The 19,325-nt window shown below is 39.4% G+C and overlaps 3 protein-coding genes across 3 annotated transcripts; 2 read left to right on the top strand and 1 right to left on the bottom strand.

Annotated features, from left to right (window-relative positions):
• Positions 1 to 620: 620 nt before the first annotated feature.
• On the top strand, positions 621 to 8,058 carry LOC127372471 (translocon-associated protein subunit alpha). Its single transcript, XM_051416193.1, has 9 exons — positions 621 to 781; positions 1,916 to 2,037; positions 2,545 to 2,638; positions 4,609 to 4,736; positions 5,038 to 5,172; positions 5,612 to 5,688; positions 6,310 to 6,388; positions 6,867 to 6,960; positions 7,076 to 8,058. The coding sequence occupies exons 1-9, from the start codon at positions 712 to 714 to the stop codon at positions 7,138 to 7,140; spliced, it is 864 nt and encodes a 287-aa protein (XP_051272153.1). The 5' UTR covers positions 621 to 711; the 3' UTR covers positions 7,141 to 8,058.
• Positions 8,059 to 8,454: 396 nt separating this feature from the next.
• LOC127372477 (neuritin-like) lies at positions 8,455 to 14,079 on the top strand. Its single transcript, XM_051416209.1, has 3 exons — positions 8,455 to 9,079; positions 9,983 to 10,136; positions 10,866 to 14,079. The coding sequence occupies exons 1-3, from the start codon at positions 9,028 to 9,030 to the stop codon at positions 11,098 to 11,100; spliced, it is 441 nt and encodes a 146-aa protein (XP_051272169.1). The 5' UTR covers positions 8,455 to 9,027; the 3' UTR covers positions 11,101 to 14,079.
• A 59-nt stretch (positions 14,080 to 14,138) lies between these two features.
• On the bottom strand, positions 14,139 to 19,131 carry sys1 (SYS1 golgi trafficking protein). Its single transcript, XM_051416208.1, has 4 exons — positions 19,006 to 19,131; positions 17,384 to 17,646; positions 17,217 to 17,284; positions 14,139 to 16,887 (listed from the first exon to the last, which is right to left on the bottom strand). The coding sequence occupies exons 2-4, from the start codon at positions 17,543 to 17,545 to the stop codon at positions 16,647 to 16,649; spliced, it is 471 nt and encodes a 156-aa protein (XP_051272168.1). The 5' UTR covers positions 17,546 to 17,646; positions 19,006 to 19,131; the 3' UTR covers positions 14,139 to 16,646.
• Positions 19,132 to 19,325: the final 194 nt, after the last annotated feature.

Below are 19,325 nucleotides of genomic sequence, written 5' to 3' on the forward strand. Positions count from 1 at the left end.
GGTTGGGCAGTAACTCATTACTAGTAATAACATTACAATAATAGGATTACTTTTCTCAGTAACTATGTAGTGTAACTAATTACTAAAACATTTCAGTAATAATATTACCGCTTCTCCTCCAAAAAATAATTAGTTACAATATTAGTTTTGTTGTCACCCTCTACTGATTTGAAATCCAATAATAAAATCACATCCTTGGATTCATGTTTGTAATCATGGAGGTAATTAGTTTGGCAGCTGGAAATATTCCATTACTTTGATGTATGGATTTTAATCGTCATAAGTAATATAACTAGTAGTGTAACTAATTACTGTTGGCAGGGAGTAATAAGTAATGTAGTTAAATTACTTTTTAAAAGAGTAATGAGTAATTTATTACATTTACAGTAACCTGCCCATTAGTACTTTTACAAAAGCATCTGCAGACTTCTTCCACCACTGACACAACTTTTATCACCATTTAATAAAGACTAAGTCTACAAATAAAGCAGCATATTGTCGGGGTTTTTTTAAGTTTGAGAGCAAAAATGTGAGCAAGTTGTCACCAGTTTCCTGCAGTTAACTTCCTCCATGTGTTTTGAACAGCCTCACAAACCTCCTCCAGACAGGCGGGTCTAAAACTCCCTCTGATCCCGCCCCCCTGCTCTGCTGCTGTCCTCTCCTCTCCTGAACGCTGATGTGTTACTAACTTCAGCCTTCACCTCTGACAAAATGTTCAATTTCGGATCAAAATTGCTGCTGCTGTTCCTCCTGGCCTTCCCCTGCGGCCTCATGTCCATCGGTAAGTCGTGTTTTCTCCTTCGTTTCGCAGGTTTATGTCGTCGCTTCACTTCGGCAGCAGTTTTAAAAAAAAAGTTATTAGACAGTCTAAACATATTGACGTGGCACAGTCACATAGCTATAGAGGAGCAGCTTTAAGTCTCCACCACCGCTTTGTTAACATGACTGTATTGTGGTTTTATCTTGTTTTACTCACAGTTATAAGAGAGTTGTAGCTCCTCTCTTTTACTCTGAAATGAACGAAAGTGATAGTCGCCTACCAGCGGCTGCCGTGAAAGTATAAAACAATAATCTCGGCCTTAAAATGTGAAGTTAAAAGCCTCTTTGTGAGCTTTTAAAAGGTGATTTTTAGTCAAAGTTACGTCTGTGTGGATGCAGCAACAGTTAGCGGCTACTGGGACACGTCACCATAGATAAGATGGTTACTTCTGTGTTTGTAGGTCTCTCTTTACTACAGTTCCCATTGACATACACTCAAAGGGGGACTCCTATTGTTCTGCTTTTACACTGGAAACAAAGTGGCCACTTTCTCTGCAGACACATCTTTCAATAATGAAAATGCATCAATGGTTAAATGTGTAAAAACATAGACCCTAGTTTTCAGTTGTTGTGGATACTACTAACAGCTAAATCCCGCTTAAACATCACTTTAAAATATTTTATTCATTGATGGGTTTGTCTTTTTGCATTAGTCATTTACTGAATAAGTTGTATTTTGTTTGATATTCTAATTCTGCCACCAACAAAAGAGAAAATCCTATTGTTTTCACACAGCTGCACAGTTAAAGCTTGCTGATATTGACTAAATCCATCAATATTTTAACCACATACCTTCATACTGAGTTATTGATGTACATTGATAGGTTGCAGTTATTTTAGGGTTGACTGTTGGCATACACACAAAAAAGGAAAGATATCAGTAATGTGGGTCAATTTCATTCCCTGAAAACAGTCAAAAGATTGCTAGCTAACAGATTTAAACGCCATAAAAACACAATTCATCCGTAGTACGCTGTAACAATAACAAACTCCTGGACAATATAAATAGAATACAGCCATATTTAACCCACCCTCTCATGTTGCAACGTACAACCATCCCTCGTATATGTACCACTGTGTCTTCTGCCCCACGCAGGCCATGTCTCTGCAGACTCCGACTCTGCTGAGGACATTGCTGAGGACACAGATGCTGCAGTCGATGAGGAGGAAGATGATGAAGAAGAGGTGCTCGTTGAGGAAGATCAAATACAAGCTACGGTATGAATGTGTTAATCACACAGCAGCAACTCACACAGCTCCGTTTCCAGCCCTCAGGGAGGGCCAAATATATCAGGTGTCAAAAATAAAATTTGAATTATTAATATTATTATTTTTGTACCCCTAGATAAACAATGAAAATAAAAAACAATTGTATTTTAATAAATGTATTTGGGTAAAGGTCAAATGTGCTGCAGATGTGTGCAAACAGTTGATAAAAGCCGGTTTTGGTCCTTCATTTACTGTTTGGCTGCAAATAACAATGATGATATATAATAATATAAAAATGTATAGAAACTTATTAGGATTTGCATATTTCTGTTAAGTACGATGTTAGCAGTGTAATATTGTCAGAATAATTCACTTTCTTGTAGTATTTGAATGTTCAAGTGGCCCCCCTATAAGGTAACAATATCAGCAGTGGCCCCAAGCCACTTTAAGTTTGAGACCCCTGGTTTACATGCAGATGATCAAGTAGCAATGCCATGTCAAATTCCTCTTCCTCAGGAAGGAGACGAAGATGACTCTGATGAAGCAGCTGATAAACTGTTAACGTCTCACCCCGATGCCGACACAACCATCATCTTCATGACAGGAGAAGGTTGGTTTGGCTCTATTTTCAGGTTTCCTTTACCTCCTTTCTTCACTTTATTATTGTGCCTTGAAAAGCACAATACTACTCTTCCCCATACTTATTATTATTCTTCCGTACGTTTTTCGGCGTGCTACTCCTCCCGCAGTTTTGGTCGCACATACACAAAAAAGGTATCAAAACGTGCGGCTCGGTGAGGACATTAGTGCTATGACTTTTCTAAGTGTTTCGCCAAACGGTTTGCCGGTAAATCGCCAAACACCGGTCCAAAAAATGAATGGGTGTGTATTGCGAGAATGTTCAACCGCCAGAGTGCGTGACATCATCGCTAGAGTGTGGGGAGAGAGAAAAATTTGTCGAAAAATAAATTTGTAAACTGCTCTCAAGACCAGAAATGTCACTCTACAGAAATAATTTATAGATAGAAACGTTGGTAAATCCGTTGGGGTCGCAGTGATACCACTGTTGAGGCTGTCAGACAAATACTTTTGGCGGGAGACGCACTGATGCGCCAGCAACACCCTCTCACGGCCCCATCTACTCCCATGTTAAAATGCAGAGGAGGAATCTTGAAAGACGCTCGTTGAACCTCTTCTCTCTCAATCTCCCCAGGTCACATTTTTTAACTTTAGCCACTGAAACTCGGCAGTGCTATAGTCAACAAGATGACGATGCTCACAGTCTTTTCGGTTTTCATTTCGGTCGTTCCTGGCCATGGGTTCGAGGGGATTCAATTTAAATGTTTCTGTCTCTCTGAGGAGTTAGAGACAGAGAGAGAGCGCGCGCAGCTGCTGTGGCCTCCCCTGATTGCCATGACAACCAAAGCCTGCCTCTCACACACACACACACACACACACACACACACATAGCTAGCTACAGAGGCTGACAAGGCATTAATAAGCTAGCGCTAGTTAGCCAGCTAAAGAGAATTAGTAGGCAGAAGAAGGTATTAGAAGGCTAATTAATTAAAATGCTTTGCTTGCTAGAGAGGACAAGCTACTAATGTTCTAGCGCAAGCTAGCTAGACAGGACAAAGGATTACTGCGCTAATTTAACGTCACAAAAGACACAAAAATTCTTAATTAGCCATCTATTTCAACTTGTTACACATGACACAAGTAATACAGATTTTGTAATGTAATAAAACATCAAGTTAGATTTATTTTGTGAGGAAGAAGACACTCAGACTGTCGTAACTGCACTATTGCTTTCGGGCTGAGGGTGGTATTTCAAAATAAAAGTCTACAACGTTCATTGTACGTTAACAGGTAGGGGGTCTGGTGGACACTTTTCTAAAACTTTAAAAAACCTACACTGCCTATGACTGCACATTAAGAATAGTTTTCTTTCTTAATTATGTATTATTTATGAATATAAATATTGTTATTCATGTTATTGATAGCATTACTTATTATTGTTATTGTTGTTATTATTATTACGACATGCTTATTATTCCTACCATTGTGGCTATTACTTATTTAGTTACTTTAGCAATTTTAATTAAACCATGACCCTTCCTGCATTATCCCAGGACAATATTATGCCAAACTCCATTTAAGAAATACCATATATTAACAATTATTTGCGGTTACATAATAGCACATAACTGTAGAAACACAAGAAAAAAACTCATCATATCTCAACAGTCTTCCTGTCACTTCGGCAAAAATATAATACATAAATACAAACTTTTTGGCCGACTTTGTCGCATCAACTCATTACCAGCCTCACTATTTCAGTGGGAGAAGATTGTGGCAATAGATGGAAAAAACAAGATGTGTCATTAAAATACGTGGTTGTTAGTGGATCATGCATACGCCGAATTAAACACAGGTGTCTCCCCTCATTGTACTGTAAACTACTCGGCAGTGTCACTAATGTATGGGCCAGTGTCACGGGCCAGAGCAAGGCACATTAAAAATTTCTTTAGGAATTTTCTAGTTATCTATATTATTTGTTTGTGTCCATAATAAATTTAGAGTTTCCTGCCAATGAAATCGTGAGGTTCCTGGTGGGTTTCACCAACAAGGGAAGTCAGGACTTCACCATCCAGTCGCTGGAGGCCTCCTTCCGCTACCCCCAAGACTTCCAGTTCTACATTCAGAATGTAAGTTTGATCTGAAATAGAAACGACAGGCAAACATCGCTCTACCTGATCAAAAAGTACTCTAAACATGGGTGTCTTAAAGTAAATAATATGTTTTTGTGATGTGGTTGTTAAACTATTAGTTTTTTAACATTTGATTTTGATGTCATCTCGTAGATTCCTATATTTCTATTTCTGTTTTTCATTTATTTTGTTACTCTTATGTTTTGCCATCTGTTTTTGCCACTTAACGCATTAAAAATGAACAAAAACTATTTACCGTACGTATCTCAGTGTTTTTAATGATGTATGTTTTGTGTAGTTCACAGCTCTGCCTCTGAACACCGTAGTGCAGCCCCAGGCTCAGGCCTCCTTCGAGTACTCCTTCATCCCAGCTCAGCCCATGGCAGGCCGTCCATTCGGCCTCGTTATCCTCCTCAATTATCTCGACTCTGAGGTAAAAAAGGGTTTTTCATTATTTCTAGAAAAATATTGGTGGTTGGTGCTTGAGGTCTGTTCTGGCTGAGTTTTCAGAGAATAGATGTGGTGGGATGATGTTAGACGGTGACTGTCAGGATGCTCCACAGGAAGGTTTTTTCACAGCCCACCTCAAATTTGGATGATTCATGAAAATTACAACCTGAAGGAATCCATTGTCAGCAAAGCAGTTTGTCTTTATGTAACGGCTGTATTTTTTCCCATTTTGGTATAATTGGCACTACTGTGTCTCCTGTCTGTCATTATTCTCTACCTGCTGAGCTTTGACTGTTGTTTCTGTGCTGTTAATGAATGATGTGATAAATGCTGAGTCATATTGACATTCTGATACTTTTAACAAAGTTCTTGAAAGGTCAAGGTACTTGCTTACTACTTTCTCCTTTTTGTTTCTTCTTCAGGGTAGCGTGTTCCAGACTGCCATTTACAACCAGACTGTCACCATCACTGAGCTAGAAGAGGGTCTGGACGGAGAAACGTAAGGCTTTCTTCTACTGGTTTTATGTTTTATCTTCAATCGTACAGACTGTACATATTATTTAAAATGGAAGGCCACAAACTATAGCGTAGCACTAAAATAATAAATCACAGTAGGTAGTGGGTGGATGTATTAAACCAATTTTTGCACCTCAGGTGTATGTAAATTGTGTGTAATTATTTTGCCCACTTATTACTTATTTTCCACGTCCCTTAAGGCTACTTCGAGCTCTCTGCAGCTTCACATTACCAGCTCCCCCAGTCGATTTCAGCACATGTAAAAACCTGTAAAAGGAGGTGTGAAATTGGCACAAAGAGATCAGTTGTCAGAATTGGGCTGCTGGTGCAAGATACAGAAACCGTCAACAGCAAATTAATCAAGAGAAAGAAATGTTGTTTTCCATTCTTTAAATCTCAAAACAGATAAGAACATTTTGCAGTTACAGGTCACTAGAAGGTCATTTTAGGACACAAAGGCGCCACTTTTGTTGGACTTTATACTAAAAAACTGCACTTATAATGATGAAGGACCTATTTGTTTGAATAGCGCTATTCTTGTGCACTAATAGGAGAGGTCAGAGAAATGTTTTCATACCAACATTTAACTGTTTGTTTTCTGCAGAATGTTCATGTACATCTTCCTGGTTGGACTGGTGGTCCTGATGCTCTTTGGGATGTACCAGGTCCTGGAGACGAGGACGGTATGTGTTTGTCTTATATCAGCTGTTCTATATTTTATGTTACAGTATGTTTGGTCTAAATAAAATAAATTATTCCCTCTTCTGCTAATGCAAGTCTAATCAGATATATTTGTGTGATGATAGCTCACCTGCTAGAGCTGGTGCCCCACGTACAAAGGCTGAGCCCTTGCTGCTGCGTGTCATCCTCTCTCTCTCTCTCTCTCTCTCTCTCTCTCTCTCTCTCTCTCTCTCTCTCTCTCTCTCTCTCTACTCCCTTTCCTGTCTATCTTCAGCCGTCCTATCTAATACAGAGAAAACGTTTATTTATATATATGTATACCTGTGTGTGAAGTCAACAGCAGCAAATGTGATAGAGTGCGCATTAAGGGGTGTCATCCATCCTCATTCCTGTAAAATCTCTCTCCATAACTGAAATTGAAGCAGGCTCATGGATTAAATTGTTTAAAAATTTGACATGTTTTAACCTTTGTTTTTGCAGAAAAAGAGAATCCCAGTGAAAATAGAGAAGGGCACCGGGGGAATGAGCGATGTGGACATCAGCTGGATTCCTCAGGAAACTCTCAATGTCATGAGTATGTTCATTTTTATAGTAATAATATAGTCAAAACAGTTGTTTTGAAAGGTGATATTTTGCTCATATTACTGTTACTCAACAGAAATATCTGATCTTTACATCCTGTCTTACAGACAAGGCGTCACCTAAAGCATCTCCACGGAAACGAACCAATAGGGCAGCTGGAGCAGATCAATAAAACTGCCCGTTTACATCCATCATCATACTGTCCATCAGGCTTTTAAAGCTCATTTCCTCGCCACAGTAACCCAATTGCAATTTCCAATGGATCAACATTTCTGGAATCCAATTTCCATCCTGAGCAATGTGTTTAAGATGTTTGTATGGATCTCAGCCTGCTGTTATCGCAACCAGAGAACATCCTGGACTCTGTGCTCGGATCAGAGTGCGACCATTTAGACACTAACAGGACTGAACTACAGTTCATTTTTAAAGGGACTTTTTTATCAGTATTTGTTTGTGTGAAATGTGATAAACGATAAACCAGTAAGTCATTACCTTTTTTTTTTTTTTATGGAAAAACAAAGGGATTGTGGTACGAAATGCCCCCCAGAAGAAAGCTGAATACTCTCTGCCCGTATGTGGGTCATAATAATAATTGCATCAGAGTTTAATGACATTTCATTTAGAGATTTGTTTTCGGCATTATTAGGATCAAAACGATTTTATGAAACCATTATCAAACCATTCGTATGTAATCATGTAAACACCATTGTGCCTTATCTGTACTGTTTTGTGGTGTCAAATAGCAAATACTTAATGTTAACAAGAAACTGATGCAATTAAAACAAAGATTTCCCTCTAATTTTACCATCTATTCACATATGGCCTGAGGTTTGTAAAACTTCACATATTGTGTTTTAAGTGGGGCAACGGCAGCTGCAATTACAACAAACATTAAAACTGTGTTCTCTAGAGGTTTCTGCAGGTTCATTTACCTGTTTGTTTTTTTCATCTTACTGTTGTAAGAGTCTCAGTGAAGCAATGCTTTACTAAGTGCCAGTTGTGCAATCTTTCAGGTTGCGTGCCACAACTTGTGGAGAAAATGTTTTCAGAAACAATAAAAGGGTGAACAAAGTGTATGTTTGTTCCATAACTCAGTTTCCTAATTATTATTATTATCCTATCCAATGTTTGTCCCTTCTCTTTACAGTTTGTGCTGTGTGCAGTAATGTTTTTGCAATCTACACAGTTTCAGTAAAGTGACAAATAAATGATACTGTCACTCAAGGAAATTAGAGTGACACCATCCAGAGCTGCAACTAGAGATTATTTTAGTAATTGATTATTCTCCCATTATTATCTTCATTAATTGAATAATCATTTGGTAAAGAAGGAAAAAAGCACATTCTTGTGTTTGAGAAGCTGAAACAATCACATTTCTGATATATTTCATTTTAAAACAACTTAATCGGTTATCAAAAGATTTATTTATTATATATTAGTAATGCAGATCAACTAATCAATTATTGGCCTAATCACTTCAGCTCTAATTCCATGTTTTGAGCCACAGGGATGTTTGCAGAACTTTTGATACTCTTCTTCCCATCCCTCATGCACCCAGTCTTTGCACTGAGCTATGAGGAGGACTGAGACTGTAGGAGCAGCAGGGTTATGATCCGTGTGTAAAAGCATATTGCTGCAACTCCTTCACCGAGACAACAGTAGAGATTAAAAATCTATAAAGTGCGATAAAGTGACCGAGGACAGGCAGGAACATCCTCAGAGTCCTCCCTGTGTTGCGTGAGTGTTGCAGGGGGGTTGCGTGGCGGTTCCTCCCTCAGAGAGGTGAGAGAGGGAGCTGTCCGGTGCTGAGGGGGGGGAGATGAGCTCAGCGCGCGCCGGGGGGCAGGTAACGTCAGCAGTCGGCCGGAGCAAGGAAAGACTGTACATACACACCCAAGTGTTTACCGCCGCTTAATGCCTGATACACACCGACTCACGTTAATGATGGGCAGCTAAGCAGCTCCGTGTGACTCAGCGCCGCTTTTTTTTTTTTTTTATTCCGATCCATGAGTGCCTCGGCAGCATCCCGCGCCCTCCGCTTGGCTTGAAATGGGATGATATGGGATTTTTCATGTCGACGAAGATCGGAGGGATTCTTGCGTTTGCCCTGGGTAAGATAGCTCAAGCTCCTCCGAGGGGTTTATTTGGGCTGCGAGCCACTTTGGGTGCATTTAACAGAGACAAAAAGAAAACTGCCTTACATCTTTATCTTTATCTTCCTGCATCCCGAGATGTCACCGCTGTGATCTTTATTTATCTCCATCCGTGTTGCATGATGGTTATCAGCTGTGCCGTGGCCAACATCTTGTAGTACACCCGTCGACGGTGGATGCTGGATGTCTATACTTAGGTGATAGTGTGCAAGCTTTTAGGACATGCATCATTCAGAGATAAAACCCCACAAATTGATTTATTTCTCTTAAATGCCACTTTTACTCACATTTACAGCTTTATTTGTGTTTATTTTGCGTTGTCCTCCTGCAGAATATGTTGTTTTATCATTTAAATTGCAAATGCCTCTGAACAGAGCATTGTACCCCATGTAGAAGGAATATATAGGCTGCAGTGGTCAGGATTATTCTCTGTGATAACATCTGCTTATATCACCCACTGACAGCTGTTCAAAGTAAAGTTTAGATGATTGCAAAATCCTTAAATTCACAGATTAACAGGAATGTTAAAAAATACCTGCTAATTACGTGTATGTATGAAACAACAAATTGAATAAAATATTGTGTTTTTTGTATAAAAGAAGAAGTTACATAATCAAAAGCAGTGCTTAAAGATACAACTGGAAGTGGGGAGATCATATAAAAAGAGTCACCAGACTAAAACTATTTCACACGTACAACAAAAACCAAATTATAATGAATCAGTTATAATAATTTTGCTTGTGCATCTGTCAGGGACAACAGGATGATTCATCTTTCAAACTTAGTCCATTTAATTGATATAGTTTAGAGAGGTTTCTAAAGTCTGGTCACTGAAGCTGTCAGCTGTGTCTGTTTTTGCAGTATTCCTCCCCCTGATGGTGTCAGGAGACGCTGCAGATGTGAGGTGTGAAAACATTTATAAGGACTTTTCTGACTGTGTCCTGGAGCTGGGAGAGAGCATGGACAACTACCAGGAGAACGTGACCAGTGAGAGGGGAGTGGCAGCCGTGTGCAGGTGATAATGAGTGTGTGTAAGCAGCATGCAGCATCCATTTGTGCATGTGGGACATCCCCAATAGAGTCTGTATGTTTTTATGTGAACCAAACACCACTGATTTTAACTGAACAGAAGTGAAAGACAAACCAGCTGTTGGAATAAACACCTTTAGTAAAAACCACAGATCTGCAGCACTGTGCACACAGTTGTATTTATGTTCATTTTGAGTGAAATAGTGCATGATTGAGTGATATAATACAGACGGATATAGTATGAAGAACACATCTCATGGCAAAATACTGGAGAGAAAGAGAGCAGATGCCATAATCTCTGAGGGAGAATAGAGAAATGAATGGTGCTGAGACACTGAGCCATTGTGCTAAATAATTTATGACTTTGCTGCAGCAGTAATGAAATTCCGGGGACGTTTTTTGTCATTGTTACTGCACGCACCCTACAACCCCGGCACAGTATACTGAAGACAAAGATTTACACGTAAGCCTTCTGTTGGAAATTGCCCACTTGCAATATCATCTGTGATATTGTTTCACTCTCTGATGCAGTTGCCATGGTAATTAAAGCTCAGTTTGACTTACTTGAAGCCAACGTAGCCATCTGAGTGATGGATTATTGGCAAGTAAATTAATCCACGACAGCCAGTGCACGTCTGCATGATGTAGCGGGGGATGAACTCTGCGTAAAATGGCAAACACAGTCGTTGATCTGATGATCCTTTGTTTGCCACAGCCACTGGGAAGCTTTCCACACATGTGCCCTCACAGCGCTGTCCGACTGTCAGGAGGAAGTCAGCTCCATCTGGGAGACTCTGAGGCAGGACTCCAGGAAGATACGCTTCCAGGGAAGTCTGTTCGACCTGTGCAGCCCCAGCTCATCTCCTAGCTTAAGTTCACCTTTTGCTGCCCTTACCCTGCCAGTGATGGGCATGCTGATCATGACTGGACCCGACTGGTCCTCTGTATAGATGGGGGTGAGGGTGAGGAGGCAGGAGGGGTGAGAAGGGGCCCCCTGGTTTAGTCCTCCTATGTTCAAATTTAAAGCCAAGGATTTAAGAGAGACAAATATTTTAATAAGTATTATTTTGACACAGAGCCACGGAGGTCTGTGGCAAGCCAATCAATATTTGCTCTGATGAATAATGTTTGAAATCTCCTCAGATACTTCAGCTTTATCCCCCCTTATGTCTAGAAACTGATAGAGTAGTTAAATTACATTTCCACCAACTAACCAGTCCAGGCGCACTAAAACGCCACGTAGTTAAGGGATTTCAGATACAATGTGAGTCTGATCAGAACAGACACCTGTGGCTCTGGGTTACAAACAAGGAGTTGACACAATACAGCTGTACCATCTAATGCATTCTAATATGAGAGCCCTGCAATGAATAATACAGATAACACTGCAGTTATTGCAGATTCAACTCTGAGGCAGTTTCTAAAGCAGCACTAGCGGAGTTGTTGCTGGTTTTCATTACAAGACAGTGGTGAGTTAATGTTTCTGTGTCCACTCCCTGTACCGTGGTTTTACCATGGAAATTGTTCAACATTTTGAGAGTTACCTGAGAGGATCTATAAGCCACTCTCTTGTCTGTACACTAAATATGAAGATGTTGCCAGTAGCCAGTTAGTTTAGCACACACTCCTATGGCTGCTCCCAGCCCAGAAATACTCAGAGTCAGCATCCTTTTTACACTTTTGTACAGATTAAACAAATTACATATAAAATGTTCATCTAAAGCGAGCTTTAGAGTTGCTGGTAGATGGATTATGTTACCTTTAGACAGAGCCAAACTGGCTGTTTCCTTTTTTTTCCCCCTTGTCTTTTAGCCAAGCTAAGTTAATTGGCTTGTGGCTGAAGCTTTATATTGAGTATACAGGCATGAGAGTGGTATCGATCATCACATCTACTTCTCTTTATCTTAAAAAGTAAAAGAGTTCCTTTAATGAAGAACTATAGCGTATGTTAGACACCAAAACAACAAGTTTAATCTCCAGTGAGTTTGTATAAATACAGCCAAGCCATCATGATGTAATTAGCTTTCACGTTTCAAGAAAACATTTAAAGGAGCACTTCACCAAAAACAATTGCAATATTTTCGCTAATCTGTCATTACAAAACCTTTGAAACTGGACCAAACCAAACATCCATCTGAAAGACGTAAATACACTAAAGCTAGCGACTGACCAACGTTCAGATGTCCTGTAGGTGAAATGCTCCTTTAATCTGTTTCCAAGTCTAGTAAATGTTTGTGTAAGTGACAATCAAGCCACTTGTATAAAACTTTTGATGCCCCCTTCCCCAACCCACAACACTTCAACCCACTGTGGTTAATGTTGCACGGCTGCTATAAAGACACCAAAAACAGACATCTGACACGGCATCATCACACGTTCACCTCTCCAGCTCCTCTCATGCTCTCTCAGAGCCTCGCCCTTGCGTTGGTTCAGTCTTAAGCTCGATCAAACTTCTGACCTGTTGATGTTTGTGTGTAATAAGAAAATCTGAAGTGTGGATGTTCAGTGTTGTTTCACCCGTTTCTGTTCCACCTTGTGCGAAAATGCTCACTTTGCAATCAAGACAATATTACATAAATGTGATACAGTACACAGATAGACCAGATCAGATATTCAAAGAAGAATCTGTATAATTATGCATCCAGAGATATAAGGAAAATTTTTCCGAATAATCCTATTTTAATGCCTGTGTACTGCCACACAGTATTTATTTCACATTAAACACCTATAATTAATCTCTAATAAAGCCTAATAATATGCAGGAGCAAAACTAACTGCTGTTGTAATACAAAAAAAAGGCTTTTTTGTAAAATGTCCATAAAAGTGCTTTTGTATTAATATTAGTTCAATTAAAGATTGACCCATTAATGCATAATTATATTGTGAGACTAAATAGACTCCAAACTCTGGTGCTCTATTTATCTGTTTTAATCTTTTGATACATTTTTGAAAACAAAATCCCCAAATGTTAAGCAGCAAACAACGACTGCCATGAATCTTATCAACAGCAATGAGTTAATGGGTGCTACAGTTTGTATCATTCCCACTCTTTCAACACATTTAGCCATAAAACCCCCATGAGATATCGTTAATTGTAATGGCCTTTTAACCACTTACGTTAAATTTCCTTTACAAAGATGCTTTTACTATTACTGCAACAGTCGCCTAGTTTCCGAACAAATTAAAAATGAATGAGCAATAGCATCTATTTGTTTGGTTTTGTTTGTTTTTGTTTTTCCAAAACTGTCCTCATTTGCACAATACTCACGGTCCCAACAGACACGATCACATTTTGGATGATTACTGCGGTCCTTGAATATTTTCCATCTTCTCTTTTGTCACAAATGCATGATCATTTTAGTGACAGTGCTTCAGAATAATGAACCGTCTTTTGATTTTACCTTGGACAAAAGTGTACAGTGGCGTCGACCTGTGCATGAAGTTAGGCTAATAGTTCCTCAGTGTATCAGCATCCTTTTTATGCAGATTCATTACCCCACCCACCCCCACCTCCCTTACCTCCATTAGCATGTTTGTTCTAGTGGTTCCTATTTATTTCATGTTACACGATTGGTAGCATTATGTCATCCATTGAGTGTCTGGTGGTGAGAATACAAAAAAACAGTTGTGATGTCCTTCAAAGCATGAGCAATATGTACGGTCACTTCTAAAGAGAGGACTCTTATCCCTTCATATGCTGTTGAAGAAAGCATGAAAATGATTGTGTTATCATAAGCATTAGACCACGAGAAAAGAACCATAAAGACAATTTAAACATGGAAAGAACTTCTGAATGTAAAACAAGTTCAATACCCATGTGTTTTTTTTCCTGTTTACTGATAGAAAAGCACACTATTTACAAGACTGTATAAAGCAATATATGGCAAAGTAATGTGTTTGTAATAATAAAGCACCATGTTTAAAACATACAGTGTGTCTGTGTGTGTGTGTGTGTGCATCACCTTCAGCAAAATGACGGAAACACAAATAGTGGTAAAATAGTGGAACATTTAATCGATGCAGTAAGTCCTCTGTTGTACCACTCATTTACTACAGGAGTTTCTGTTTTTAGCCCTCCCTGAAGCAAAGCGTTGGTAATGAGGATCACAACCAGCCTCTTTCAACTCGTTAGCGCTCTCCCATCTGCTTCCTTCCACCTGGACACTTCCGCAGCTGAGGGAGAAAATGAGGGGTCGGGGGCCCGGGGTGGAAAACTATCACAGATCCAAAGACGTGCGCCCATCATTAGAAGACTTATCTTTGACATCTGAAGCATAATGGCCAATTATTTTTTCACCTGCGGTTTTACACTTTTTTCCCCCGATCCATATGAACTGGTAGTATTTTATTTAACAGCATATGCACAAAGTACTTACACTGTCAATAGCTGCTTGATGCTGGTGCCAACACCCTATATTTAAATCTTCACAGAGGAGGAAAAAGAAAAATATGTACACCTTGTCTGCTATGTTCCTGCACTAGAAACAAGTCAGCAAATTGATTTACATGAATAGGTCCATCTCTTGAGTTCTCTGTATTTAAATACATTATAAAAAGGAACGTTTATGGCAAAGAATACAAAGAGTAGCATTGCATGTGAAAACCTTCAGAGCAGCCTTTGTTAAAAAATGATCAAATAACAGGTGACGCTGGTAGTACTTGTGAGTTTGAACTTAACAGTATTTAGTAGTTGAGGGTTAGATGAGAGGATTGATATCACTCTCATGTGCAATAAATATGAAGCTACCACCAGCAGCCGGTTAGCTTAGCTTAGCTTAGCATGAAGACTGGGAACAGGGGGAAACCGATAGCTTGGCTCCTCTTCAGCTCATTAATGAACACGTTGTGTCTCATTTGTTTAGTCCGTACAAACAAATCAGTGTCCAGGAGACTCCAGGAAGACACTGCACCCGATAGTTCTGCACATATCCCCTGTAAAAAGTACAGCTTATCATTTTTATACCTTGGTTTTAATCAAATAAGATATAACATTTTCATAAGTGAGCCTAAGAGGTGCAGGAATACGACTTTTTCCAAGTTTCCAGTCTAAGCTGAGCAAACAACCTGCTGGCTGTAGCTTCATATTTCATGGACAGACACGAGGGTGGTACTGTTCTTCTCATCTCACTCTCAGTGAGAAAGTGAATATGTGTATTTCCCAAAATGTCAAACTATTGTACAACCTTTAAATATCAACCCCTGCAGCATAATGATGTTCTTATACAACCGGATTTCAAAACAAGACACTGCATAGTCCACACTATGAAAGCTGCAAAGGTTTGATCTGACAGTCACCACACAGAATAAAAAGATGTGTATGTGTTACAGTAATGATCTAATAATAATAATTATAATGCAGACGGGGTTTTAAAAACCATCATTAAATGTTAAAGTTGATATTGTTCCAGAAACCATCAGTGCTACACGTTTCAGTACTTCTCATGCCACGGCCCCACAATCAGTAATAGTGTTTTCAGGGACACAGACACAGCCTGCTGTCAGAACACAGCTGGTGGTTGACAAACTGTCCCCAAAGAGGCCACCTCGACTGCATAACACATCATGACATAAAGAGACGGAAACAAACGACACTAGCTGTGCAAAATGCTGTACAAGCTTGACAAGGAAGGTCTAAAATGAGAATTATTACACTGAATGTACAAACCTTACCCAGAGAGATAAAACAATAAGCCTGATTTTATACTTCTGACCCATTATGTGTTGAGATTATAAATCAGGGAACTCTTGGCTTCACACAATGATTGACTATCATATATCAGTACACCTGTTTGCACACTGATCTTGTTACCCAACGTTTAACTGTTAGACACAGCTCTGATAAAAAGCTGTGATACGCAACCTTGCACATTAAACTGAAATGTAACTCGAACATTTTCATTTTAAAACCAAAACATCTTGTAACATGATGGTCATGTTTGTTTGCCAAGCTCATTATACAAACACAAAGAGAAGGAAAAAGTCTGTTGTTGACATGTGTTGCTCTCTTGCTGCTGTTTTAAGACAGTTTGTATTTGCTCTGAATTTTCCATTTGTCATTTCCTGTGTGCGAAGACGTGTACATAAGCAAAAAATTAAAAATAAGAAGAAATCGTGTAAATCTCAAATTGAGGGAATGGGATGCTCATGCAATTGTGCTTAAAATGAACACAAGAAATGTATTTGCTAAGAAAAAAAATCAAATCTATAGTCATTAGGTTCAGAGAAATGTGTAAACTGATGTCTGCTTTCAACAGCATTAAAACACATATCTTAGTATGCTACAGAGTTAATACTGTCCAACATTTATTGGACAATTGTGAATAAATAGATCAGTTCATCTGGTGAATCACTTGAAGAAGAGATGGATGACAATCCAACGTCTACACTGACGGAGGTTCATACACCATTTCTTTTGCAAATCAGTGAAAAACCTCCTCTGAGCCAGTTCCTCAGGGGTTAACCGTCCACAGACTTTCAGTGTGGTGTCAACACAATTTCACAGGTTAGATTTGGGTCCACTATTGACTGGAATAGCCCTGAGCTCAGTCCGCATGCACAAGTACTCTCCAATTACAGCCATCAGTGCCATGCAGGCTACATTGACAAGCCACCAGGACAGGGCGGCTGGAAAATGTGCATTATAGATCCAGCAGCCGATCATATGGAAGAAGTGCACAGTGACTGTGAAGTCCAGGCACTGTTTCCCTCGACGGATGAAGAACCACAGACCGAGGGCGCTGACAAAACAAGGACAGAGAAAAAGTTCAGCCGTGCTCATTTATGTTTGACAAAAGATTTGTGTGGATACAAAGACGACCCTGCAAAGTAACTGTAAATGTTATGTAACTGTATAATGTAAAGTCTTGCCACATACCAACTCTATAGAAATCATTATCCTATGTAAATATATATCTTTTTCAACAGCGTTTAGTCCTGCTGGTGGATCATTTGTGCAGGTGTCAATTACAGCCTTTAAATGTTTTTATCATGAGACGCTTGAACAACAGCATTTTAGTAAGAGGTGTCACAGTTCTCATCTCTTTGTACAAATGAAGAACTAACTTACCTGGTAAGGGAGTTCAAGATAAATGCCATCATTGAGAGCCGACCCTGCATCGTTGCAAAGCCAAGGGCCTGCCGAAGTAGAGCAAAGATTTAAAGAACGTTTCAGGAGTGTACAAATGTGTGACAGACACAGACTACACAGATGCTCACAGAGATCTTATAACTTACTTCATAGCTGAAGATCTGATCCAGTGACCGACTACTTTGCACCAGACTGTCCACTCCAGCCAACCACAGGCCCAAGAAGCTGTAGTAGATGCACTGCATCAACACAATCTGACTCACAATGAGGACCGGGTCCCAAATGTAGCTACGGAAGTGACTGGCCATTGTGAACTGATGTTACACGTACAGGCCCAAAGGATGTTAACAGCTGGCCCCGACTGTTACCAGCTGGCCCATCCAGTGTGACCTGCGTGTAATCTCAAATTCTGAAACACACAAATTACATTTAATTAACATATTTCACATCTTGAGTTTCCAAACAGCTTTATTACACAGAAAGAGGGCAGTAACTGGAGGATCATTGCTATTTCAGTAACAATACAGCCAACTGCATTGCTGTGAGGTGCCTTATGAATGTCTCTTTATCTTAACAGATGGAATAAGAAATATAGGTTTGAATTTAGGTGCAGCATGAGTTTGAAAAACCCAAGTGCTTGTCTGTGAAGAACATGTGATTAGTTTAAGCAGAACAAACAGTTATTATAGCCACAGAGTTAGTTTACAGAGTCAATTACTAATCATTGTCAATAGGCCAGGAATGTAATCAATACAGCGGTGTCCCTCTATCTTTTGTATATCAAATTTAAACTTTGAATACAGATAAAAAGTTACCTTTTGCAATAGTGGGACGCAAGGATTGAGTTTTATTATTCTATTATTTAGTTTAAAAAATAAGACTGATAACAATATATTAGGCAATGGTAAGTTTATTTATATTTACAACAATCTTAAGATTGATCCCTCAGTTGTGTTGTTTCTTTTCTAAATTGTGAAATGTTCTCTGGTGGACAAACTATTATGTAATGAACTAAAATCAAATTGTCATTTCTGTATTGCAATGTCCTTGTTTACGAGAAGAATGTGATCACATTAATATATAAGACATTCATCAGAAAAGCTGTAATTTACTAGACTGACCCAAGAACAGGGACATGCATCTACCTCTGTACGAAAACACCTGCCTGTATATTTACATATGCATCTATTTTAAATGTATTTATAAGGTTGAAGTTGCCTGTATATTAACATATGCATCTGTTTTAAATGTATTTATAGAGATTAAAGTTACAGGGACATACTCTAATGCCTGTAAATGTGCCAGTTTAACCATCCTCGGCTGCAGTCTCTGGGCAGCTGTAACGAGAGCTACAAAACACACACATTAAACAGGAGCAGCAGCACTGTACATATAGCAGAGCACCTTACTGAGCCACTCCTGTCACACTGCATGTATCGAGCATTGACTGTGTGACCTTTATATTCCCATTTAAAGCCAACAGCAGGCTAACGGAGCTCGCAGCTAGCCGCCGTCCACCAACACCACCACCGCACTCTCGACGATTAGCACAAGCTAACACTGACGCTAACCAGCCACAGGTTGTTAGCTCTGTTTGACGAGTGAGTAAAGTACTTACAGCCCAGCGTGGTTCAACTCAAATGAACATAAATATCAAGTTAACGCAGACGTTTCAACCGCGGTGTGAGAAAGTCTTCTGGACTCGGAGGAGGAGGAACAAGTGAAGTTACAGCAGCTTGAGTTAAACACAAAGACAGCTGATACGAACCTCAGTGCTGGACTGGAGAGGTTTCCCTTGGGTTGGTTACTATATTTAATAAACTTTAATAAACTGGGCCTTCAGTCGGCTGGCTAAACCTTGTTAACAACACGGAAGTCACAGTGTTTGACCCGGAAGGAAAACTTAACCGCTAACTTTGTCTTCAGTGTAAAATACTTTAGACGCTTAACCGAGTTAATCTGGACTAGTTTTACTGCGAAATTAGTTCACTGCAAACAACCGAGAGATAAAATGTCTACATTTGTGCTGTCCACGATGTACTTAATTATTTTTTTAACCGAGTAATTTTTAAAATTTCTATACATACA

The sequence above is a fragment of the Dicentrarchus labrax genome, unplaced genomic scaffold (genome assembly GCF_905237075.1).
Source record: "Dicentrarchus labrax unplaced genomic scaffold, dlabrax2021, whole genome shotgun sequence".
Lineage (NCBI taxonomy): Eukaryota > Metazoa > Chordata > Actinopteri > Moronidae > Dicentrarchus > Dicentrarchus labrax.

What these genes read in the sequence shown, in the direction of transcription:
- sys1 (XM_051416208.1), bottom strand. Translation starts at nt 17,545, where the DNA reads ATGGCCAGTCACTTCCGTAGCTACATTTGGGACCCGGTCCTCATTGTG. An exon ending in ATCAGATCTTCAGCTATGAA is followed by an intron (nt 17,285 to 17,383) that starts GTAAGTTATAAG and finishes CTACTTCGGCAG; the next exon opens with GCCCTTGGCTTTGCAACGAT. An exon ending in ATCTTGAACTCCCTTACCAG is followed by an intron (nt 16,888 to 17,216) that starts GTAAGTTAGTTC and finishes TTGTTTTGTCAG; the next exon opens with CGCCCTCGGTCTGTGGTTCT.
- LOC127372477 (XM_051416209.1), top strand. Translation starts at nt 9,028, where the DNA reads ATGGGATTTTTCATGTCGACGAAGATCGGAGGGATTCTTGCGTTTGCC. An exon ending in GATTCTTGCGTTTGCCCTGG is followed by an intron (nt 9,080 to 9,982) that starts GTAAGATAGCTC and finishes CTGTTTTTGCAG; the next exon opens with TATTCCTCCCCCTGATGGTG. An exon ending in GGAGTGGCAGCCGTGTGCAG is followed by an intron (nt 10,137 to 10,865) that starts GTGATAATGAGT and finishes TGTTTGCCACAG; the next exon opens with CCACTGGGAAGCTTTCCACA.
- LOC127372471 (XM_051416193.1), top strand. Translation starts at nt 712, where the DNA reads ATGTTCAATTTCGGATCAAAATTGCTGCTGCTGTTCCTCCTGGCCTTC. An exon ending in CTGCGGCCTCATGTCCATCG is followed by an intron (nt 782 to 1,915) that starts GTAAGTCGTGTT and finishes TGCCCCACGCAG; the next exon opens with GCCATGTCTCTGCAGACTCC. An exon ending in GGAAACTCTCAATGTCATGA is followed by an intron (nt 6,961 to 7,075) that starts GTATGTTCATTT and finishes CCTGTCTTACAG; the next exon opens with ACAAGGCGTCACCTAAAGCA.